General features: G+C 39.5%; 1 protein-coding gene across 1 annotated transcript; it reads right to left on the bottom strand.

The window, feature by feature from the left end:
- Positions 1–22,577, bottom strand: LOC122969242 (brevican core protein-like). The gene is made up of 14 exons (XM_044334780.1): positions 22,205–22,577; positions 14,323–14,396; positions 13,778–14,152; positions 12,816–12,990; positions 12,023–12,150; positions 11,596–11,889; positions 10,540–11,412; positions 7,878–9,725; positions 4,130–4,237; positions 2,830–2,988; positions 2,637–2,719; positions 1,579–1,723; positions 1,217–1,399; positions 1–799 (listed from the first exon to the last, which is right to left on the bottom strand). The coding sequence occupies exons 1-14, from the start codon at positions 22,222–22,224 to the stop codon at positions 678–680; spliced, it is 4,587 nt and encodes a 1,528-aa protein (XP_044190715.1). The 5' UTR covers positions 22,225–22,577; the 3' UTR covers positions 1–677.
- Between the last annotated feature and the right edge of the window lie 3,967 nt (positions 22,578–26,544).

Here is a 26,544-nt window from a genome sequence, read left to right as displayed (position 1 = left end):
CAATTTATTCTTTGCTCTGTTCTACAAAACTTTATTACAACATAAAGCTGACGAACAAAACTGTGTCTGCTGGAAATTTAAAGGTTTCTCTCAGAAAAATGCGGACAGCAATCACAGGTGTGAAAACTAATATATGTACAGCATTTGTTTCTTTTAAGTTTGTGACTTTGTGCTTTGGAGTTGTTTGGATTCTTTTTTTTTAAAAAAGCAGGAACTTGTCCCTACTCCTACACCACACTGAAAACAAAATTATCTGTTGGATTCTTTACAAAGGTCTTAAAGACTTTAGCACCATTTTGTAAAAGGTTCTTGATTCAACAAAAACCACAAACAAAAAGCTGATATGAAAGAACAATTCTTACTGTATATTTGGAGCTGGCATGGTAATTTAGACATTGACTGTATGTCTTTCTCTCCGGTCATTGTATGAATGTATTAAAATCTCTTTGACAAAATACAGTAGGAAATATTCTGAATGACATTTAGAAATAGGAATGTCTTTCTGTGCGCTGAGAGGAAGCTTCAGTTTGTGTCTTAATGCTTTTGTGGTTCATTTTGTTTGTTGTTTCTTGTTGAGCGTTCATTGGTAAAAAGCATTCGATTTTTTTTTTTTTCACCTTCTGATAGTTAAAACAGCAGAGTTTTAGAAAGGTAAACAAGAAAAGCCTTGGTGAGTTTTAAAACTTGATGTCCCAGTACTGTGGTGACTCTTTAGTGACTTCAAGTTCATCTTCGGACGCGGCAGAGTTGTTGTTGGTCGGTGACGTCACATCGGGGTGCTGAGTGGGGGCTCCAGACTCTGAAAGGAAATAAATTACATTAATCTTTAGTGGGGTTTTTTTTTATCCTGTGTCATGCTTCGGTTTTATAAATAACACCTTGTTTGTCTTTTGTCTTTTATTTTACAATATATGTCTCTAGTCCGGGTCCCATGTTGGATTGAATTTGTGTCTTTTGTTTTAATTCTTCTTTTGTTTTGTGAATATTTGAACAAGTGTGTTGTTACTAAAATCATGGAAGTCCAATTATAAATCACAGTTTAAATTACTAAAATGATTAATTGACTTCTGGGCATTCATTTGCTCTGTGTGTGCTCCATAAATGACATAGGAAAGAAGATTAGTTACACTTGAAGGTACAGTTAAAGAATTTTATGAAGGTTTTTATGATTTTTTTTTTTTTTTTTTGTCAGGGTAAAAATAATCTCTCATCATACCAGGAATGCAAAGGATCTGGGGCCTCTCCCAACTGCCTCCAGGCAGACACCTGATCAGAGGGTTTAGTTTCTGGTGGAAACCTTGGGCGCAGTGATAACGCACAACTGCATTGGTCTCGTATCTCTGTCGACTCTTTCCAAATATGAAGGCATTTCGAACCTTGGGAGGTGGACCACAGGAGGCTGTTGGAAGAGTTAAAACACCTCAGAGCTTAGATGTCTTCACAACTTTGCATCATAAGCATCAACTGCACAGATGTATATATGTATATATACCAAAAACAACCACACGGGAGTGTTGAAACCATTAATAAGACACTCTAATGAATACTTCAGTGTTAAGTCTCATTCCTAATACTCACATGTGCCTTTCTTGCAGGTGTAGGACAGGTGATAGTTGCAGGGCACGTCACTCCAGCGCCCGTCATCATGCCACACCATCACCACACAGTCTTCTCCAGACAGGAAGTAGCTGTCTGGCTGCCCTCGGTACCAGTTCTCATACAGCTGTATGCGAGTAGAGAATAGACAGATTGACTTTGTTTAGAATTATTTGCATGAAAGGAAATAATATGAAAATGTAGAGCGTCTCCATGTCAACATATGTTGTTAACTTCCCTATTTTTTATGAGGTTATATATTAAACACAAGTATTTCACACTTTGATGTCCTTTTTTGATAAACTGTTCAATTTGATGTTAGTTCAGCTATGTTTTTGATCAAATGTGACATGAAATCATTAAAATGCCATCAAATCAAGCCTGTAAAAATGACAAAATCATGGTATCAAAGTGACTATATGAAATAAAGTTAAAAAAAAGACAAACCACATAAACAATTACATTGAAAAACAGAGTAATTCTAATATATAAAGTATGAAATTTCAAGTAGAACATACCAAATCTATATTAAAGCAGTTTACTGTTGCACTTCTATAACATTGGGGGACTAATAATTTGCAAACACAAAAAAGAGGAAATTGATTTAGCCAAAGGTAAGATATTCTGACTTTGGCTTCAAAAATGCTGGATTGTATATGATGCATAATGCAAATGCTCTGTCTGGAAAATATAAAAGTCTTTCAAACTTTCTGACATGTCTTTCAAAAAATGAAAAATCTGCAGTCTCCATGTGTAAGTCGACTTAAACCCTAAACACATCATCAGGGTTATTTTCTCAGACTTACTAAAACTTCTCCTGAGACACAAAAGACATAATTCACATGTTTTCACAGGAGGTGTAGTACTCGTAATTTGTGACTCGTAAACTTATCTTGATGTGTAAAATCTCTTTTTTCCGTAATATAACTTGTATATAAAGACATTCTCTTTTTTCCTGTGTTGTTTCTCTCCAATGCAATGTATTGTGCAGTGTTTGGAGGTCACAGACCAACAAAACTACACAGTAACACTCCTCTCACCAGCGGGTTGCCATCAGACCAGCGGAAGTCATCCTCGATGGTTTTATCATTCAGACCAGTCCACTGGTATTCTTTATAGTTACCTGGTGAGGACAGTAAGACAATAGTATTCAGTCGTCAAGGAAGAATGAATAAATAAATCACTCATTAAAACTCACAGTCTGAAGCCATACAGTCTATGAACTGAACCTACTGTTGATGTAACCTTGCTCCTCAGGGGTCATGATGGATACCAGGTGAGCTCCCTGCATGCGACAGTGCTGCTCTGCGACCTCCCAGCTCAGACGCTGGCTGAAGTGTCGGTAGCAGAAGCCATGAAACTTGTCCCAGCCCGGTTCACATCGCTCCAGGTCTGAAAACATCACAGAGGAGGAGACACCACATTAAAGAGTCTTCAGATGTTTCAAAAGAATTTCATGCTGACAGAATTGTGTGCAATCCCTGTATTTACTGGGAATTGTGGATTTCTGTGAGTTTATGCAGTGCATATTGGATTACCAGTGTGGAAGAAGTACTCAGATCATATATTTAAGTAAAAGTACCAATACAGGAATGTAAAAATACTCCATTACAAGTCTTGCATTTAAAATCCTACTTAAGTAAAAGTACAGAATTATTATCAGCTAGATTTACTTGAAGTATTAAAAGTAAAAGTACTTGTTTTGCAAAAAATCTGCTCCTGTGATTGATATACTAAATAGATTTAATAAAGTACGTTATTAATACTGATGCATCAAAGTGTAAGTAGTATTTTACTGTTGTAGTTGCTGGAGGTGGAGCTAGTTTCAACTACTTAATATACAGTTAGCTAGTTTAGTCCAGGGATTCCCAACCTAGGGGTCGGGGCCCTCCAAAGGGTCACCAGATAAATCTGAGGGGTCATGACATGATTAAAGGGAGAAGAAATAAGAAAAAACAAAGTTCGGATACATTTTTTTAAAAAAGTTTTTTGACTTTTCTCTAATCTTTGATTTTTTTGTGAGATACTGGATCATTTGAACATTTATTGAAATGAAATCATGTGAGAAAAAACTGGTGACAAAACATCTGAAACATGACTGATTTTATATGAGGGGTCACAAGACAAAAAGGTTTAATCTTTAACTATATGTTGTATTTTATAATCTGATCATATGTGTTTTATGTAAAACTTTGATCTGAAATGAAACTAGTAACTAAAGCTGTCAAATAAATGTAGTGGAGTAAAAAGTATCATATTTCCCTCTGAGATGTAGCGGAGTGGAAGTATAAAGTAGCATAAAATGGAAATACTCGAGTAGAGTACCTAAACTTCAGTACAGTACTATAATACCACCAGCTCATAACAAACATTTTGTGTGTCTACAATAATTTAAATGATCAATATTAGCAGGATGTTTCAGGATATCTACAGTAAAACGTCTTGGCTTAATGAAATAATAATCTTTCATAAAACAGCCACCAGCTTCCCAATGTGTTTGACAGATTTGTGCTTTCAGCAGCCGAGAGCTCACCCATCTGACAGAATTCTCCTCCATACGTTGGCAAACAGAGGCATTTAATCTGCCCGCCTGCGTCAGTACAGGTGCCTCCATTGAGACAGGGGTCGTTCACACAGGCATCTGAAACACAACAGAGGACCAGTTCAGATTATTCTGCTGCTCCAACTGCATGATCGTAAACATCACAGTCTGTTCATCTTATTATTTATAGCACACTGAACATGAAACATTGGCATGAATGCAGAGTCTAAATGTGAGGGAGAAAAAAGTGGATTTGGTAGATCAAATGATGTGAAAAATACTGATTAAAAGTTTGAGATACCAGTTATTGCCACATGGTAATTTAAATATATGAATATAGTTAAATACACACATTTAGAGACGTAGATTAATGTGTATACAGATTATAATTGTGGCATATTGTAGCACACATCTGCAGATAAAATTACATGTTGGAGCGTCACAATCTAAATGAGCCACCAGATGGCAGCAGGGGACAAACATAAGAGGGAGTTACATGAGGACAAACTCCTCAGGTCCCGTTCAATCCTCTTGCTGGTGCATCGCACAGGTTCTGGGGTCGATCCCGGACCTTGTTTCTGTTCTTCTTCTCTTCTGGTCTAATTTATTGATGTCCATTTGTCATTAATTGGCAGCTTTTCATGTGACACAATGTGTTTGGAGCTACACTGTGTTCACTGCAGGATATTATACCAAAATGTATTTGTTTTTTTATTTAACATGAAAACATTGTGCTTGGAAAAACTCAACAATGTTCCTTTACAAATGCAGTGAGATACTGTAGCTGGTGTGTCCACCAATGTTTGTCATGATATCTAATGATAAAAGATATCAAGAAGGATGCAAATACACACTAATGTATGCTGACAAAGACCCCTGGTGTTGGGTATTTTCTGTCAAAAATCCAGTGGTGACAGGATGTTATATATATCATATACAGTAATTTCTGATAATTTCTGACACAATTTGGACACTAAATTGAAGAAAAACAAAGATTATTTCAAGGAGTTGATGGTTGCTGCCATGAATTTACTTTTTTTTGTCAATGAGATGATGAAGTGAGATCTTTTTAATGGGGCCATTATGAATTTCTTAAAGGAGTCATTTTGGGTTCAGTTTCTATCAATTGTCAGTAAGTCAAAGCTCTTAGTGTACATGTGTACACTTTTAAACTAGAGTGAAGTTTTCGTGTTGACCTCTTTGTAAAATTGGCTCCTGCTACTGTGAATTTTTGTTGTCAAATCTGTCTGGATGATTATACTGTGCAAGAGGTAATCTAGTTGTTTAAAAAGGAAAATGGATTTAATGTTCTAAATTTGTAAAAGAGAGAAAAATGAGGGCAAGTGTGTCCAAACTGAAATAAAACATTTTACAAGGGAATTTGGTTTATTTGTTTCCTGTGACACCCTATAAACAAGAACTCTGTGGTGTCTGTTATTATGCTGCACACTCACATACTGCTCATTACAGAAATGTAGGTCATTGTATATGTGTATGGAGGGTAATAACTGTTTTACACAAGTCTAATGAGAATCATATGAGACTCAAACTAAACCATCATTTGGTTTTTACTGAAAAATAAGCAACTGGGGTATGAAAAAACAATTAAAGTGCTTTCAAGTCTTCAGTATAAAAAGTTAAACCTTATGTTGGCCTTCCTAAAGTAATAAAAGAAAATCACAGTGACAGGAACCTTGGTTATTTTTGTGAGATGGTTACATGATCTGGTGTTTGTATAGATATACTCCAGCAGTCCAGGACAATACATTTCTTATAGGTGATAATGTAAAGTTAGTTATTTGTATTAGTACATGACCGGTGGTCTGTCCCTGGTGTTTTTCTGCCTTCTGCTTAATGTAAGCTAGTAAGTCTTCAATCTTTCATCACCATGAATATTAACATGCTGATGGTAAAAAACTGTTTTTATGGTTATGTATAACAAGAGAAAACTGTGAAATGAAAACACTTGTTGTATATCAGCTGCTATGTCCTGTAATTCCCTTTTAATTCCCTTTTTTAAATTCTTGCCCAATCTGTCCCAAGAATAGTGATATTCAAGTGATCCATGATATTTGACATTATATTCTGTATATTTTGTTTCTAAACTTAAAAAAACCTTCAATCCTTGAATATGTTTAACCCTAAATCGGTGTTAATATGCTTGGTGAAGCTGTTGCACAGGGAGTGCCAATTATCACCACAAATATGGCTCACTGGAATGAGAAAAGCTGTTAAAACAGAATTGTCACTAAAGAAGAAAAAAAATTTTGTGAAGCATTACACTTCAGCTGATCTGAAAGTCTCTGTAAAGATGGATGGATCCATATTTAATGTAATCCTGTCTTGTTCATCCACAGCAATGCATAATCTCACTGTGTTGAAAGAGAGTTTTGAGTGACAACAACTTCTTTAATGATACTCATATTTATGCCAAAATTCTACGGAAGCCCACTTCTGCCAGGAAAACAAAAAAATAGATGGAAAGTTATGCATAATAAAAGTACAAATACTCATTGTAAAGTCAAAATGATAAGATACTAAGTCAAAATCGTGAGATAGTAAGTCTATTTCATAATTTTGATTTAGTCAAACAAAATATTGACTCACTGTGGGGTTTTTTTCATCATTTCTAACTATTCATGTGTTTTTTTCTTTTATTGGCAGAAATGAGCTTCCATACAATGCAATGCTGAGAGAAAAAATGTTAAACTAAATGATTTGAGACTGAAGAACAACAAAATAAATTTATCAACTGATGGTGAGACGAGAAACAAACATTGATTAGTTGATTTTATCATTCTGACACCTAAAAACACAATACAAATCTTGAAAGATCATGATTTAACAATGGACCATGACTTGAATATGAAACAGTTGATGACCCCTAGAGAACATTTCATAACAATAACAATAACAATATTTGTGCTTATAAACATATTAATACTCTGTGCTTTCAGTACTACTGTACACCGTCTAAAATAGCGATAGAGGTCTTAAAACTTGAGACAGTTTTAACACTGGATGACCTGACAGTTATTGATTAAATATCAGCTATAAAAAGTGATTGCAATTGCATTGGTCAGTGCTGTTACATTCAACGTAATTGCTGTTACAATCCAGAGAAAGATCAAAGTCCCTTATCAAGTTACTTCCAGATTACTGCAAAGGATACTGTGAGTTTTGACAGTTAGCCAGAAGAAAATGATTGCGTGAAGATATTTGCATATGGTGCAAATGATGAACTGTCTAAAAATAAACTCCACTGATCGACATCGTGAAAAGGTTTACCAATGCTTTAACCATCACTCTTGCAGACAATCATTGAAGAAGAAGCACTGAAACACTCATTCATAACACACACAACTATATTACAGTACTTCACAGAAGTCAATCTTTGGATGAGGAAAACGTCATGCATAACAAGACTGGGCTGCTGACAAATGTCAAATGGAAGCTGTCCCAGGTGTGAGTATCTTGGAGGGGAGGTGGGATCACAAGGAGAGAAGGGAGGAGTGTTTTAAGGTGAAGAGGGGGGAGTCAGAAGTGTGAGTGGGCTTGCTGAGACAACGAGTGAAACAAACGTAGAGGTGTGGGAAGTCATTTGAAAAGGGGGGAGATGTTTTACAGAAAATGGAGCAAGGCAGCTTGGGGCAGAGGAAAGACCAGGGATTTTAGTGCATCATTGCGTCGCGTAGCAAGAAGAGGGCGGTTAGGCTGATGAGAGTGGCTTTAACATTACCTGAAGCTTTCCCTGTACCGCCTACAGCTGCCCTCTCATTGGGCAAGATAAGCAGGGTGGGCAGCTGGGTGAGACTAAACTCAACATCCACCAGACCTTGATCCACTGGTGGTATGAGGGCTGTCACCTTCTGGGGCTCAGCCGTCTGTTGGAAAACTTTGGGTGTAGAGGTGGTCGGGCTCCAGGTGCGTCTGGACCAGTGTGTGGTGGTGGTGGTGGGCTTTGTGGTGGTAGCAGTGGGCTTTGTACTGGAGGGGGAATCTGGAGCTGCTGATGTTTTTCTGCTGTACTCAAGATCATTCTGAGACTCTTGGGGTGCAGATGTGGTGGTCTGCAGAGCCCACTTAGATGTTTGTGAATCGAGAGGGAAGACGGTAAGTTCCTCCTCAGAGGTTGGGCTAACTGTAACTTTGTCTTCAAGGGTTGTTGCAACTGTAACATGCTCTTCTTCAAAGATTAGGGTAGCTGTAAAATTATCTTCATGAGCAGGGACAACTTTAAGTTCTTCTTCAAAGATTGGGGCAATTTTAGTTTCCTCTTCAGGAGTTGGGGTAGCAGTAAATTCCTCTTCAAGGGTTGGGACAACCTTAACTTCTTCTTGAAGAGTTGGGGTAACTGTAAAATCCTCTTCAAGAGTTAGGACAACTTTAACTTCTTCTTGAAGAGTTGGGGTAGATGTAAGATCCTCTTCGGAGGTTGAGGTAACTTTAGCTTCTTCTTCGAGGGTTGGGTTAGCTGTGAAATCGTCTTCAAGAGTTGGGACAACTTTAACTTCTTCCTCAAAGATTGGGGCAATTTCAGCTTCCTCTTCAGGAGTTGGGGCAGCTGTAAGGTCCTCTTCAACAGTTGGGACAACTTTAACTTTCTCTTCAATAGTTGGGGTAGCTGTAAAATCCTCCTCAAGAGTTGGGGTAACTGTAAGATCCTCTTCAAGAGTTGGGACAACTTTAACTTCTTCTTCAAGAGTTGGGGTAGCTGTAAAACCCTCTTCAAGAGTTAGGACAACTTTAACGTCTTCTTCAAGAGTTGGGGTAGCTGTAAAATCCTCCTCAAGAGTTGGGACAACTTTAACTTCTTCTTCAAGAGTTGGGGTAGCTGTAAATTCCTCCTCAGAGGTTGGGACTGATTTAGCTTCTTCTTCAAGAGTTGGGGTAGCTGTAAATTCCTCCTCAGATGTTGGCACTGATTTAGCTTCTTCTTCAAGAGTTGGAGAAGCTGTAAATTCCTCCTCAGAGGTTGGGGCTGATTTAGCTTCCTCTTCAAAGGTTGGGATGACTTTACCTCCCTCTTCAAGGGTTTGACTAACTGTAACGTTCTCTTCAAGGATTGAGGCAACTTTATCATCCTCTCCAATGGTTACAGCAACTATTTCAGGTTCATATCCACTTGCCTCTTCATAAGTTGCAGTTGCAGTATCCAAATGTACTCTGTAATCTGATGTCTGATAATGTGCTGTGGTGGAATTAACAGGGGCTAGAGAGGTGTTTGACTCCTTTGGAGATGCAGTGGTAGCTGAACTTACTCCAGAAATTAGCTTGTCTTCAGACTTTGTTGGATGCAGCTGCTTTTCATTACTTTCCATGGTGACAGTGTCTTCAATTTCTAAGCTTGTGCTACCCTCTTGTCTAGAAATGGAGGATTCCCACAAGTGCGCTGCTGTGGAGAGGATATCCATGCCTGGTTTGTCAGAAGGGCGCGACCCAGATGAGAGGGTTGGTTCAGGGACTGCTGTCTGAGGCTCAGCAGGAGTGCTGCTGGCTGAAGCAAGTGACTGTTGCGTGGCAGGGCTGGAAGTGGAGGAATTTGATGTAGGGATGAAAGTGACTGCTTCCGTGTCAAGGTCATTTTCTGGAAAAGAGCATAAAACATTTTTTGAGCTTCAATCATCTATACAAAAATGTATGTTTTTGGACATGACAGAGCCATAGGTCTCGAGATGGCCATGTCAGTCTGTCACTTGGTCAGTTAGTCTACTACTTTGGTCCAGACTAAAATATCTCAACTGGATGGATTTCAATTAAATTAGGTACAGATGTTCATGGTGAGTCAGATGTTCAGTCCTAATAAATGTGGTGATCCCTTGACTTTTCCAATGGTGCCATCATCAGCTCAAAATTCTGGTTAGTCTAATACTTTGGTTCATGACTAAGGGCGTTTTCAAACCTATAGTTTGTTTTTTCTGGTCCAAATCAGTGGATGAGGTGGTAAACTTGGTGAATTTTCCCACTGGTTCCTTTTTTTCACACAGAGGTAAGTCAAAGTGAACCAAAATGCATCACTACAAGCCATGTGAAAGCGTTCACTGAGCTTAAACGGATCAAGGTCAGATCACTTTCCCACCACAAACAAACTGCTTCAGAGTTCATTTGGGACCAGACCAAGAACACCTCCACTAAAGGGTCTCAGTATGGTGGTTTTGGTCCATGCCTGAGTACCTGCGTTCAGACCTGCCCAAACAGATTGCACCAAGGGGGAAAACAAACCACAGTCCAATTCAAAAAGACTAAAAAGCACAGGTCTGAAAACGCCCTAAATACTTAAAAAACTAATGGCATTCCCTCAGCTGTACTATCTGTTTATTGCTTATTGTTGGCAAATGTTAACATGCGAACACACTAAACTAAGATGGTGAACATGCCGCCAGCATGGCTTGAATTCATACCTTGTGAATTATCTCCAGACCCATCCAGAGGGATCCACAGTGAGGTGCGCTCTTTGGTGGGGGAATTAGTAGTTTGGGTTGATTGTGTAACAAGCTCTCTGTCCTCTCTTGGCAACTGAGTTGAGAAAGACACCTGCACAGGATCATCTACTACTGTTTCATTCAGCTTCGACTGAAGCATGGAGTCAACGGTCATAGAGGTTGCCTCCAGGATATTCTCCTCTTGAGTATGGTTGCTGTCCATCTCAGTGTAATTGGCATGAGTGGTGTTAAAATCCAAGTTGGTCTCTTGCATTTGCTGTGGCTTCTCAGTTGGCTGTGTACTCTCTACAGGGTTTGTGACTGGTACTGTCTGGTTATGTGTGTGAGTGTCATTTGGCAATTTGGGGAACCCTGTGGTGCTTTCAGGGTCAGAGTGGTGAAAGGTGAAGTTCAAGTTCTGTTGGGAATCTGTTTCGTTGTAAAAAGTGATTAGCAATGATGTGTTATGTGGGGAATTGTAGGTTTCTGTGCTATTGATGATGGTGGTTATTAGCGCAGTAGGATCTTGGGAGCCGTCGCTCATTTCTGTAGAAGGTGATGTTTCGTCAAAAGACTGGAGGGGGTCCAATGTAGATGTGGAGTTTAAGGGAGACTCTGTTGTGTCTGACATAAATGTTGGGTGTGTTTCAACCAGGTTTTCCTCAGTGGAGGGCATGGAGAAAAATGGGAACGATTTGAGCACACTCTTAGCCTCTCGCTCCACTTGCTCTGTGTTTTGGCTTAGTTTCAGTTCTTGATCTGCTTCCACAAGAATAACAACATCTTGTCCAATGTCCTCAGGCTCTGTGGCAATGTAGTCCACAGGAGAGTCAGTGGCAGTTTTCTTATTATCTGCAGAGGACAGATTATAAATGTTGTTGAAAATGTTTTTTGTCATGAATTGATTATTGTTCAAGTTGGGGTATTCTGGTTGAATTTTTTTGACAAAATATTTTGCAAACAGTATCAATAAATTTCAATTTGCATGCATCACATGAATCATGTCCAACATATTTTGAGGGATAAAACACAGACCTCTGAAACAATAAACATCATGAAGGCTGGATGGCTCTGGGAAACCCGTTTGGTTGCGGAAGCGGTAGACGGTTTTGACACCTGCCTGAGGCCCTCCACATCGGTCTCGAGGGGTTATGATGGGAAATCGCACACTGCCATCAGACAGCCAGCCAGGGCTGCAGCGGTCCAGACCTTCACTCCATGCCATGTACAGCTGTGCTGTCGTAGCCAGCTGTGCCCCGGCAGCTCTGCAATATGACTGAGCTTCATCAAATGACAACTTCTGTGGGATGGGGTCGTGGAACACCTCCCCTACAAACACAAAATACTATATTTAAAAATTTTGATTTATCCAGTATCTGTACTCAGTAAAACTGTTTTTTAAAAACAGGATAATTTATTTTCTTGAATAAATTGTATACAGTATATGGATTGTAATTCATACCATCAGTTTCTTCCACATAACAGTACACATCAAATAGATCAACTGGATCCATTGTCCCATAGTTTCTCACTCCTGGTTGGCCATCCATGTCTCCATAGCAACCTTCACGGGGAACTTGGATTGGGTACCTGTAGAAGCAGTGCAATAATGGAAACAATCAGCATTTCTCACATTAAATTGAGCTCTTAAAAGCCCTGAAAACCTGTTTTCTCAATCAGCTTCTTACTATGAGTGATGGGTTCCAATATTAACACAAGATTTTCTGCCAAAGTTGGAACAGTTTTAGTAATTTCACAAAGAGATTTCTGTCTTTGCTGTTTTTTCTTGCTGGTTTGAGTTGGACGGGACTCAGTTGGAAAATCGTGATGTCACATATGTCTGTGCACCAATCAGAGTTGAGCAATATTTGAATCAGAATCTGATGACAGCTGGTGGGCTGTTTGGTCACTGTCAATCAAATCTGATCAAAGTGCACCCACACAGTCCAGATGAGAGCAGTGTTGAACTCTTAATAAATAGTACCTAAAAAATTTTTTTCTACCCAAACTTGAACTTTAAGTGTTGCTCATTTAGTCATGAATATTTACTGTAAGAGTTTCAGCCAAGTTTAAACCTTGTCTGACTGACAAGTAAATTATTGCAAACTTATGTTGAGTGGACATGTATTGTTCAAACTCAATGAAGTGTAATGGAAATTCTTTAGTTTACAAACATACCAGATATGTCAGGCTAAATTTTGGAATACTGTTTGTGTATTTCACTCAGTGTGAGCGTCATAGGAGTGTTGAGATACCTGACAGACTGGTCTGCCAGCCAGCCTGCATCACACTGCTCGTAGCCGTCATAATAAGCTAACAGCAGTTGGTCAGGTGTTGCAATTTCTGCCCCGATGGACTCACAAGCCTTCTTGGCCTGATGGAAGGAAAACGCGTACCGGCCCAAATCATCCCTGTAGTGAAACACAACACCTAAACACAAACATGCACACACATACTGTAAGCACACATTTGGATTCAGAGTATGCAAAAACACTCCTGGAACAAACAGCTTAACCTACTAACAGAAAAAGCTGAGGTAGTCACACAACAGGAACTGCATTTACTGTATAAAACCATAAAATCATGCAAGCAAAAACATTATTTCATCATATATATTTTGTTTTGTTCTGTATATGAAACAGCCCTTTATGTTGCAGGTAAATATTCAGAGAATCATCATACAGTTGATCAAGATGGCCACAGCCTACTATGTAGCATTATTTGGATAGCACAATGACAGCAACATCCTATTTAATATTTTTGATCAATTCTTACAGAGAACAGATGAGAAAGGACTCAATAACTAGAACAAATAATAGAAATTGAGCTCTATATTGACATAATTTCAGATTTGAGTCAGAGGAGGGAGAAAACATGTAAAGTTTACCATCAGGACAATAATTATCCTACTAGATTTTTGCCACTGACCCTTAATATCACTTTTCAGCACTCACTAGTTCAAGCTCAGTGAACTAAGTGAACTTATCTCATTTACATCAAAAATAACCAGAGTATGAAGCTATAGCAATTTCTGGATGATGATTGTTGAAAAATGATTAATGTGTGGAATTAATGTGTGTCCATCAATATATTAAAATTAATTATTTAATTAAAGATTAAAATAAGCAATAATGTCTTTGCTAAACTGTAAACTTTATCACATCTATCTACATCTTTCCAAAACATCAATGATGATCCATGTCTTTCATTTTCTTACCTTTGACCTTGAGTTGGATGAGGTCACTAGCGTCCTCCAGGCCCTGCTGTACCTCACATCGATAATGACCGGAGTCACTGGAGCGCAAATCTCCCAACCACAGTGACAGGTCTTCAGGGGAGGAATTGTAGTTGAGCAATTCGGCACGGCCTCGGTACGTCTCGTTGACCTTCACCCTTTGACCCCGCGCCACTAAGATCAGCGTCTCCACCCCTCCGGACACCACAGTCCACTTGACCCGCGGTTCAGCAGGGGAGGAGGAGGTGGTTGGTGTGGAGGACAGAGACACCATGCAGGGGATGGAGATAGCGCTGCCCAGTGGGAGAGAAACTGGACCTGTGTATGGGATCTTCACCTTGAGAGACTGGACATCATCTGAAGAAAAAAATGAAGAACGACTCTTTAAATTTACAGAAAATAGTTAGTGAATCATGATATTTTTAATTCATATTGGTTTCTCTGATACCGAGTATTGTATGCCATATTACAATAACAATCATGTACATTGAAAATATTGAAAATAATAGATGTAATGAGAGACTTACCATATGCAGATGGAGTTTGGGCAGGAAAGGCCAGAGTGAGATGACAGACTGCGCAGAGAAGTATTTGGACATGTCTGTAAAGAGAAAGAAGCGCACACAGTATAAATCAATATAAGATCAAATATGACACAGATGTAGATCAATAAAACATTTTATAAAGTAAACTCAGGGAGGAAAGGACATAAAAATGATACAGACAGATTACTTCCCCTTTCCAGTTTCCAGTTTCCAATTTCACACATGTTTAACCTTGTTAAGCGATTTCTGATACTGAAAATGATGTTGTTGGTTCAGCTACTCAGGGAACAAGCTCCATTGATCTCACCAAACTGATTTATTTCAAAGGTCATAACCTGCACACCTTCATATATGTCTGTTACCTCTACCACAGCGTCCACCTAATGGGGTTTTAGTCTTGGACATGTACTGATATGCAGCTGGGTAACAAGCTTGACAATCTCAAGGTTAACTCTACTGGGCTGATTTTTAGCCATTTATTGTTTGTATTTGGTTGCAACTAATTTAAAGAGCTGATTTAATATATACTTTATATTGTATATAGTACTGCTCAATATGATGGCTAATCTATTTCCACTAAAGATACAGTAGATACATGTCTACACAGTCACACTAGCAGCTAGTCACTGTTATCCCCACTGAGGCTGATGGGAATGTCATTAGTTTTGCAGGTATTTGGTCATAAAGTATTAGACAAATTACATTTTTTGTCCTGATGATGGCACTAGATGGAAAGTTAAGGGATCACCAAAGTAGTATAATTCATCCTGAGGGGAACATGAATGTGTGTACTGAATGTCCTGACAATCCATCCAGTAGTTGTTGAGACATTTCCCTAAAATCAAATGTGAACCTCATGGTGGCACTAAAGGAAAAGTCAAGGAAAAGCCACGACCATTTGGATTCCTCCTCTGGGGACTATGAATGTCTGGAAGAAATTTCAAGTAGAAAGATCTTCTTCCAGCGATATGCAGCTGAATCAGGTGCTTCTCAGATCAGGGACAGCAAACTTCAATGAGAACTTCTGCAAATCAATTAGTATGTTCCAGTTTTTCCTCTCTGAAGTTTCATGGCAGTCCATCTTGTTTCTGAAAGATATTAAAGTCTGGACCAAAGTAGAGGTCTGTCCCTAAAGCTACGTTGCTCGCGTGGGTTTAAGACCAGAATAAAATAATATGATTATGCCTGTAATGTGCATAATGGGAAAAAACAGAAAGCAGAAAAGTAGAAAGTAGTATTAAAAACACCTGTCAGTATTATAATGCCACAATATTTAACAGCACCGTAAACTACAGCGTCCAAAATGCCCATAAACTCGAATCGATGGCTCTCTAAACCAGAAATAGTATAACAGTCTTAAAGGTAGGATTTATTGCAGAGTTGCTGTATCAGGCTGCTTTAGTTTTTGCCAGGTTTACATAATAAAAAGGCAAGTAAGTGTACTGTGTATATCATAGATCTATAAATCACAATAACCTGCTAATTTTGTCAGAAACGTTCTTTCTTTCACAGACATCATAACATCAGAACAGAATCTCTTTGTAAAAGAGGCCCAGAAGATACTGAAAACCTTCTCTCAAAGCTAAACGACAGTTAAAATAAAATTAAAAAAAAGCAACTTCTCTGGTTTTCAAAGGGAAGCAGCTCCTGACCACAAGCCATTCATCACCTCCGGGAGCTAATGACACAGCTTCTCAGTCCAGCGGCATTCTGCCAGCTCTCCGTCACCAGCCTGGCCCTGTTATTAACCCAGCAGGCATGGCAGGACACTCACAGTGACCTCACACAACCTCCTGAGGCAGTCATGATGAAGCTGGAAACGTTAATTCATCATTAAAGAGTGGTGCTGCGACTCCTAATTAATTTTCAGGGCTGATAGACTCATAAGTACCTTCAAATTGAGAGATTTGAATCAATTTTAATGTTTATATTGAAGTGTTTTGTGGAAAATAGTCATGCCAGGGACAGCACGAAAGACAGAACACAAAATGGTCAATTAGCTCGTGGTTAGCACTGTTGATGTTTGTTTGATTTTGATTAAAGCCTGCAGGCCCAATTTATTTTTAAGTGTAGAGAAGTTCCAGGCGCCATTATCTCTACACCAAATTATAATTGAACCATGGTCAAAATATCAAGATCACCAATTATGGTGTGAGTCTTACTGGAAATTATGTTACCAGAGGAGGAATTATCAAAGAAACCATAACAACACCATAGCAACAATGGTAGAAAATTATGAATATGAATTAAAGAGGATGAAACCCTGGAAAATAGGCTCCACAACAAGAGTTATGAAGAGTACGTAAGATGATGTTTTATGTTTTTTAGGTAGATTTTTAATTCTGGGATCAAAGCCTCGGTTTGCTCTGTATTATACTTGATGCACAGTAAACATATTCACTTTAAACTCTGCCAGTTTAAAGTGTGTTTTTTGAGTCTGACTATATCTGAGTTTTAAAAATGTTGTGGTAGACCTGAAGATTTATTGGCCCATCTGAAGATTTTCCAGGTAATTAAATAAATCGTTTTCTTTCTTAGGTCAACATAATTTTTAGTACTTATAGTACTAAACTCTATGCAACTTGACAAATCAATGTTGTTTATGGATTTCAAAAATGATAAAATATATGGTGTACATTACTGCGGTTATCCAACCATCCAACCTAACATCATCAACATTAGTTTTGCTGATATTTGGTCATTAAAGTACTGGACAAATAAAAATCTGGACCTGATGGCACTAGATGGAAAGTTAAATTGGTAACCAAAGTGATCACAATTCACCTTAAATGAATGTAACAAAATGCTGGTGATGTCAGGGGAAATGTCAGAGGATCACCACCATCTGGGGATAATGCATCTGTATAAAATTTCATAGCAATCCAACCGATTCATGGTGAGATATTCAAGATCAAAGTAGTTGGCTGACTAGCTGACAGGCTGACATAACCATCCCTAGAGCCACACTGCTGATGTAGCAAAAAAAAGGGATTTTTAAGACTTGGAGTATGAAAATGAAAGAGCAGCTGAATTGCGAATGGGCTCATGTTTTTTCAGTGAAGACTTCTGAGCTCGCTTTGCTTCAAACGAGGCCAGAGAAACTCTTAACAAAGAAATCACAGATCACTTGACTGTTGCTCATGCCACCAACACAACAAGACTCGTGAAATAAAAGCTCCTAAATCAAACTCTTGATGGACAAAATGTTGAAAAAAGCTTCTGGAAGGATCACAGAGCAAAGAGAAGGTACTGTGTGCGAATATGTATGCAAACCTCAATCATTTATGTCAGTGTCTTACTCAGTTTTGATATCTTATTACGTGGCAAGGTGTAAAGAATCTCCACACTTTGTTATAGGAGCGTTCGTCTTAAATGTAAAAGTTGAACCATCGAATACAGGTCAGAACGACTGGAGTGAGCCACAAGTTTAACAAGCGTTGGTAAACGTTCTGTATATAAAATGCATCGTTGGTAAGAGTCGACACAAACACAACTCACCAATTTGTGTCAAATCAAATGGCCTTCTTTGATGGCAGAATAACTGTTGTCTGTTTCCTCGCCAGCTGGGTGGACTCCACAGGCTGGTCTCACTATTAGTATTCTTGACAAGAAAACGGCTCACAAAAAACGAGCAGTGGGCCAGGAGGACAGCTGCGCACTGTGCTTTCACTTCATACCGACCGCTTTACAAAGGGCTTGGGGGAAAATTAAAGGACGGGGCACTGGCACACTTGCTTACTTTTTCTCTTTCCTTTCTCTCGCTCTTTTTAAGGATTGAAAAGGAAGTTTTAAACCACTAAGAATCGTCCTAGAGCAGGCTTTGTGCTGAAGGAACTGCTACATCAAGACACTGCCCACAAAATGATATAACTCTTGTGAGAGTAAACATCAGTTTGCGTTCACTCTGAAGCTCTATGATTGATGACAGAGGAGAAAATCCTGGTTGCTGCTGGTTATTTTGTGCCTTCTTTGGATCACATTTTTTCATGGAGGTCTTCGGCCTTGCCACCAGACTGCGCCTGCATTTCTGCTCCTTTTGATGAGAGTAAGACTGAAGCTGCAATCAGTGCTGCAAACTGCATTTACAGGTCTACAAAGTGCACACGATGCATTATCCACAAGCAGAGCTAATCCAGTCTCGTCCTTGTGCAAGTGAGTGAAAGCAGACTGACATGTTGGTCATCCGTGGAGTAGAGGCATGAAAAAGCTTGCTGACTCTATCTTGTGGGTGGCCTTGCTCTGCACCAAGGTCAATTCAGGCAGACCTTGTCTCACCCGAACAACCCGGAGAATGACTCCTGATCTCAATTTAGCCAGGTGAAACATGCCGTGACACCGGTTTGACTGATGTAATCTCTGCAGAGTGCTGAGCTGGAACTGGCTTCAGCACTAATGAGTTCATGATAAAATGGAGATCAGCAGTACATCCTAAAATGCACACTATTTGAGGTAGAAATCCACTCTAGTCTAAGTTTCTATCCACCGTATATGAGTGTCACTGCTTTATTCCTCTCCTTTCATCTCCAGTTTTGTAACACATCAGGTCTCTTAACCATCCACCAAATATTTAGTTGATGATTGCTACTCTAAAATAAGGAAATCCATTACAATCTGAGAGCTCAAACTGGTGCCTCAACAGTTAAGACAGCATCTGGAGTCATTCACATGTAATAGCTGTTTAATCAAGTGCAGCAACTAACTTTTTGAGGTGAAGCATATCTTCATCAGAGTAAGTAGAGGAAATGGCAGCAAAGACATTTCCATCCAGCTCTGGGCATTTTTAAAGATGCAGCATCTCAAATTTTGGATAATATTTGCAACCTTAGAACCAGTATCAGTGTAAAACATTTTCTCTTTTTTTTTTTTTTTTTTACATTTCTGACCTAAATAGGTATTGATTTTTATTATACTGTCATTTCTCAAATAACTTAAAGCATTTATATCCTGATTTTTATTTATGCTTTGATGACAAAACTGATCTCTATATGGACAACAGTATTAATCTACTTTATATTTAACAACCAGAGGTTAAGAATTCACCTTGCACAGATTAAAAGTGCATATAGATGACAGAATGATAGGATCCCTCAAGGATCAGTTCTTGCTCCTACCCTGCTTGACCTCTATATAAATTAATCACCAAATACCAGATCCCACAAATGCATCTATGCTGATGACACCTGTCTGATAACTTCAGCACCAGGCTTTGAATCCCTGGAGGAAATATTCACTTAACACCTCTCTGAGTCAGACTAATACTGCAAAATACGAGACCTAACACAAGAAAAAGACACACATACATCTGAGCCACTTTTAGACTTTACCAAGGCTAAAGTTAAGATAGCAGCATGGCTTCTGTAAAAGCAGATTAAGTTCCCTACAGGGACTCTTCATTCAAAACCACTCCTCTGGCTCCCTGAACCATCAAACGTGACACCTCCGCACATCCGATGAGTTAAACTCAAAGGATTCCTCCCCACAATCCCAGGCTCTGCAGACATCTCCAATAAACCAGCTGGCATGTCCTCCCAACAAGATGGCCAACATAAAAGCCACCCACCAGATGACTCACCATCCTGTGCGCCTGGGAAGAGGAATGGTAGTCAAAGGATTTTCCAAACAAATACCTGATCCCAGACCTGACTCAGCACATCTGTGGAGCCAGACTTCACTGTCTGAGCAAAGAAACCCTTCAAGCAACAGATCAAGAAACAGATGCTTGGTTTGAGTTTGACCAAATAAATATATCGATGAGTTGTTATATAAAGTCAAGGCCTACCAGCAGAATTTATTCCAACCCATTAATTAACTTAACATGTTCTGCTCCAAAATCAGAAACAGAAACAAAATGATCAATTTTTGAAATCTGTACTAACAGATTTTTTTTGGCCACTTGGGGGCAGCAGAAACAAATTGTGAACATAACACCGACATATCACCACCTTTTAGGTTGACATGGAAAACTTCTTAGCAAACAGTTGCTTATTTTCACACCCAGCAGTTGATGAGCAACATTATCATTCATTTGGAGTCGAGTGTCTGTCCACCTGGTGAAGGTAAGTCAATCAATATTCGCTCTTTAGCTCAGTTTTTGGTCTTTATCAACTCCTGAAGGATAACTCTCTCTCTTTAGCTGCTAAATGCTCCACTATGTTCACCAGCTAGTCGCTAACTGTGTCTGTTTGCCATTTGTAGCTGAGCAGGTAGAGTACAGTAGGTTTTGAGAGTGAACCAAAACAGGACAACTGTAGCTGGACAACTTAACTATGACCCGAAACTCATTATAAAGCTCCGTAAAGTTGAGGGGAGCTTCAGAGTTGCTGATAATTCTCTGTTGGTTCATCCATACGAGCCACGCCTCTGACATAACACATTGTCATTTGATACATTGTTATTATAAAAATATAGATTAGGATGCTTTAAGTTGTTAAATAACTTAAAAAAACTTCAGAAAACAAAGAAAATTATGGACCATTTTAGAAGGAATAACTTCTATGAATAAAAACTTTGGCATTTCCTTCTTGGACACAACACAAAATTCAATTCATACTTCCAACTATTTACTTGCAATTGATCTCATTAAGCAACAGCAAGAAGTATTTCTACATACACACTGAGTGGTTTCACATATTTATTTTGTTGCTCTATCTGATATTCACAAGCCTGATAATCAGAATGAATCACCATCTTGTTTTATCCATTTCTAGTACAAGTTAGTGCATCAGCTGAGATTTTTTTCTGAGTGTCCACGCCCCAACACGTGGTACGCCATCACATCCCATCAATAAAATATCTTCAGACTTACAGAATATCTATAAAACAGTGTGAAATCTGCTCTTCAGACATTCAGCATTGAGGTCAAGGCTAAAACTTGGTGCCAGCTCTGTAGGGATCAAATAATCGAGACACTTTACTGGCATCTGCTTTTTTAACCTAATGGTTGAGTATTAGTACAGATGTTACAGATGTTGAATTTTGGCCACAGACCGGTCATGAAGAGCAGCTCTGATTATCACAAATGATCAAGGGCTATATTTGGGAAATGTTTGAACAGAAATTACCACAGAATCATAACCAGGACTCTCAGTTTCACTTGTTCCATTGGCTAATATTAGACCAGAGAGTCGACAGCGGACCATCAACTACAAAACAGCATATTTCATTATTCAGCTGCCCTCTCTCTGTCTCTCTCTCTCTCTCTCTCTCTCTCTCTCTATCTCTTTAGCAGCCCATTAATGGGGTCCACCTGAGCCCTAAGGTGTACCAGAAAGTGAACAGAAGAAGTAAAGTGTGCACTCAAGACAAGAAGCTGCTTTCCTGTGTCTCCTGCAGGGCACAGGAGCAACATTTTACATCTTAAATTCAGCAGCATACATACTTTAATCCCAGAACAATAGCATTTAAAAGACATAAAAAAAAAACTTTTCCAAGGTTCTGGATGCCATAAGAGGTGCTTTCAAGAAATGTAGAGGAAAGTAAGACTCACACCTGGGCTTCATAATCATTTCACATTAATGGGGACTGATGGGGAGGAGGAGGAAGTGGTACAAACCCTTAAGAGACAAACTAACTATGCTCTGCTAAAACACTGTGGGGGGTTTAATGTTGTGCGAGGAACAAAAAAGAGAGAAAAAAACACAGGTAAGAAAAAAGTTATACTTAACTAACTGCGTCAATTGCACCAAATGACGTTTTCTGAGGGGAAAATAACTACTGGCCACAATTTCAGGACCTCCGCCGGGGACAGCAACTATGTTAAAGAGGCTTTTTTTCTTACACCATCATTTTAAATTTTTATATCTAAACCAACTTTGAAGCGGCCAAGAGCGCATCTGTCACCGACACAACAGCCTCTAAAACCTACCGGATTCTTCTCAGCAGCATTTCAGCTGATGAAGGATGTATTGACTTCTTGGCTGTAAAAAGTATTCTCCGTCAGCTTGCTGCAGTGCGACTGTCCTGTCGGGATGGAAAGAGGCTCTTGGATGCTCTTGCGCAGGTATTGGAGCTGACGCTTGGTGTCCGTCCGACCGACTCCGAGGCTCCGGGAGAAAGGAGGGAGTTGAGAGAAAGTGAAGCCAAATATGAAATCCTGAACTGCCCACTTTTTCACCCAACAATCGGGATGGAGATGGCGCATGCCTGTCAGGGGGGATAGGGAGGGATGACATCTAAAATAACCGATGTCATAGGCTATAATGGGAAGTCTGCATTCAGGAAATGTCCTATATGTGTTTTTTTCCACTGCAGGGAAACGACAAAATTCAATGAGCGTCATTTGGATACACAGGGAAGAGTTGAGTCAGCAGCAATACTGATGCTGCTGCAGGTAGCTACTGATATTGCAGCACAGTCACCTGCACTGGAGAAGAAGGATGTTGAGGGAGCTGCCTCTCAAAACAGAGACACATCCTCTTATTTTGCTGCTTTCTCAGTTTAGTGGATCTTTTTAATTCACCTCGAGCAAGTTTGCGTGCATCATAATGAGCAGTTTCCAACATCCTGCAGAGGAACAGTCTCTGTGTGACAGACCACAGAAATGTCCTCCCACTTTAACTCAGAAATCAATCTGCAGGCCGTGTTTGACACCAACATTGAATTTAAGACTCGAGCATGTCACAAATTACAGTAGGAGGCATTTAATTGCTGCTAATCCAGAAAAAACACTGAAAAACATTCACTCAAAGAAAGATTTTTAGAGTAATGTGTAAATTCAAGAACGTTCAGCACAAATATATTTTAAAAATATAGGAAAAATCTTTAATATATGTTTAATGACACAAAATACTCCACCTATTGTCTTTAAGGGCCATCAAATGCAATTTTTTTTTTTTTTAAATTGCTGTAAAGAGCAATAAAACATATATTTGTGGTCCTGTCCATGGCTAGATTAAGCCTTTGGGGGCCCCGGGGCCACTTACTTTTGCTCTGTGCATTATATCTCCTGTCATCTTCAAGAAAACCAATCAAATAAAAATGTTTTTAGTGATATGCACCATGTATAAGTAGATTTGACAGAGGGCTCCTCAACACGCTACAGACCCTCAAAGGTTTCCCTGTGGAGTTTCTGACCTCTAGCAGCACCTTGGAGAAGTTTTTCATGAGTGGGTCGTAGCAACATGCATGCAGGTGAGGTGACACACAGTCCTACCAATCGTTGCACAGTATTCCACTGATCTACAGGTGGCTGTAATGTGCTGAGAAACACAGTAATGCACCAACAAAGACAGAGAGGAAGAAGACTGCAAGCAGGTAAACAATGCAGGATTTAAAATACTTTAAAAAAAAAACAGTTTTGTAAATGTTTTATGAGGAAGGAAATGGATTCAACGTATTTGTAGATCACAAGGATGCACATGATGGATTTCGCTGAGTAACAGTGAATGTAGACATAACTTTTGTTTGTTTTCAAGAAAACTCGGCAGGGAACATTTGAGGCTGAGGTTTGGTTGAAATGAAAAAAGTTTGTCTGATGTGTCGTCCAACCTCTTCTAAATGAAAAAGTGTTTGTAGCTGTTTCAAATGGCAACATTCAACAGCAGAGCTAAAAGCCTGTCATCATAGAGAAGGGTTAGACGTCATGAGATGTGAATGTGGAGGTAACAGTGCACACTTTGGGACTGTTCCCTCTGTTGCACTCATTTGTACACATGAAAATCAATGGTAGTTGTATGAAGACTGAAAAAAGAAAAAGAGAGCTTGAGAGAAATGTTCAAACACAGCTTACTTTCTCACCTCTGCACACCAGAAGTGGGCTTAATTGTCAGATTGTAGGTTTCAGAAAGTTGCAGAAACAGTCAGATGCAGCCTGGCTCAGACGCTGTACACTGACACCTTTATCCTTTCAGTTGATATTGACATTTCATGATGCATATTCACAAACAAATTTTCACTGATTCAAACTACTACAAACCAACAGACACACAATGAACCTGGGGCTTTCTGGGCTTCCTGGAGGTCTGAGGCACAAGTGGCCACTTTGCCCAGTCAGTAATCCAGCTTTGGTCCTCTCATCAGTGGGAAACAGTGCAGCGCCGACTTGAATCACATCTCATTCTCAGTAGTGTGTTACAAGTAGCAAACACTATATTTCCAAGGATCGTCTTGGCTCACATCTGGATTTCACCATCTGTTTAAACTGTATGTAACAGGCTCACAGGAGCTGAATAAGGTCAAGTTTATTGTGTAGCTGTGCCCTCTACAGTTAGAGTGAATGGTACTCTGTGGTGGACGTCCTGTGGCTCGGCAGCAGCGGTTGATGTTGCACACCTGAGGAATCTGACACCCAGATACGAGCGGGACTGTCTGGGAAGGAAATGTCAAAGCTCAGAGAGAAGACAAAGATCAGATGTATGCTTCGGTCCAACTTGCTATTCAAGCTATGTCTGACCGTAAGACGTCATCCTCTCTGCTGTCAGTTGTCCTAAACATCAGTTACAGTGGTTTCTGAGGAGGAAGACCAACCTTCAAAGAAAAACCTCCACGACAGGAAGAATCAATCCAGGGGAGGCTTTCTTCTCCATTCCTTAGACCTACTGCAGGGATGCTGTTTCATAGTTAAACCTCATGACTGACCTTGCTAATGAAGATCATGTGATATGATTAAAAGCATCAGAACAGCTATAAAATGAACTTTGTGGGGAGATGTTGTTCTCAACCACTGTTTTCAAGAATGAGCCTTGATCTTAAGGCTTTTAAAGTGGAGTTAAAGTGGTGTTCAGTGCAGGCACAAACAAAATAAAGTGAGTTAATTGTACTGAACATAAAACCCATAAATCATAAATCAAGTCTGGATGAGGGAATTAAAGTCCTAAAAGAAAAGTAAGACCTGTGCTCTACCTTCCTTTTCAGCTCCTCATCTTAACATATCGAGGTCATCCACAAGAATCCACCGGGAGCCGTCTAAATTAGACCAAACATAGTTAAACATGCATGCAAACCATGCCTTTGACCTGCGTACAACGCTAACGTTAGATTTTCCAGCAGCCTTCAAACAAGCAGCCTATAATTAGACACTATCATTATATTGTAGCTGAGCTTAGATCATCAAGTGACTCAAGAGCAACACTCAAATTTAGGTTTAAAGTGTCTTCAGATGTTCTGTAGATGCTTGAGAGATCACAATTCTGTCTATTTCTGTGAGGAGATCTTATTGCTGCAATGTAGAACCAGTCCGTCATGTGAAGAGAGAGAGAGACTGCACCAAGAGACAGTTGAGCTACTTTTAAGGTAGCATTTTGTGAAAGAACTCGACTCGGACACGTGTAGCCGACTCCCACCAGGTGGGATTCATTAGTTATCGTGGCTGAGTAGCAAATATGACTCAGCTAAAACACAGAGCACAGCCTGCAGTTTATTTTTATGTATTCTTAATTCTGCGTGAGTCATGTTTAGCGGTTTTCATTTAACTGGGTTACCAGAATTGCTGTCAACCTACCACAAATTACAAGATGGCCCTTCTCAAAACTTATTCTACCCTGCTCAAGCTAAGACCGCCATAAATCTTTGCTTTTGTGTGTGTAAATGGAAAAATAAAGACAAATGAAGCAGGACTGGATACAAAGGTTCCACTTCACCAACATTACATTTCACCTTTCTATAATCCCAGACTGAAATCCATACAACACACATGCAACGACAGAAAAGACAGCCTTTGAATCATTTTTCCTCCCATAAAAGCGAAACCACAAAACCCTGTTTCCGCTGACTGGCTGCTTTTATTCCCTCTTGGATTCAAAGTGGCAGAGGCGAACTGGGCAGGAGGGACGAGTCTGGGAAGACTGCTTCACTCATCCGCTCATTGGCCAAACCAACGGCTTGCCATGCTTTCTGCATGATGTTACTGCACTGACCAGAAATTGGGGTATGGAGAGCCACTGTGAAATTTTGACGCAATTATATTATCTGTGACACATCGTTTTTTTTGTATCGCTGCCTGACAACGAGGCTAGTTGCTTCTACAGCTGGAGATCTGGCAGCAAGTAGACTCTGTCTCTTGGTAAATCTAGACTTGTGGCTAACCAGCAAGGAAAAAGAGACTTCATACGCTTCATGAGCCGCCCTACTCGTATATCACAGATGCATGAAGATCTAAGGCTGAGCTTATCCCGTTGACAGATATAGATAATAGGGGATATTTATAGCTACAATGGGCTATTTTAAGTGAATTAAAATATTGGAGTTTTGCTTCATGGGGGTAATTTA

Source organism: Thunnus albacares, chromosome 19 (assembly GCF_914725855.1).
Source record: "Thunnus albacares chromosome 19, fThuAlb1.1, whole genome shotgun sequence".
NCBI lineage: Eukaryota > Metazoa > Chordata > Actinopteri > Scombriformes > Scombridae > Thunnus > Thunnus albacares.
The sequence above is the reverse complement of the archived record's forward strand: the minus strand, read 5'-3'. Positions and strand labels throughout refer to the sequence as shown.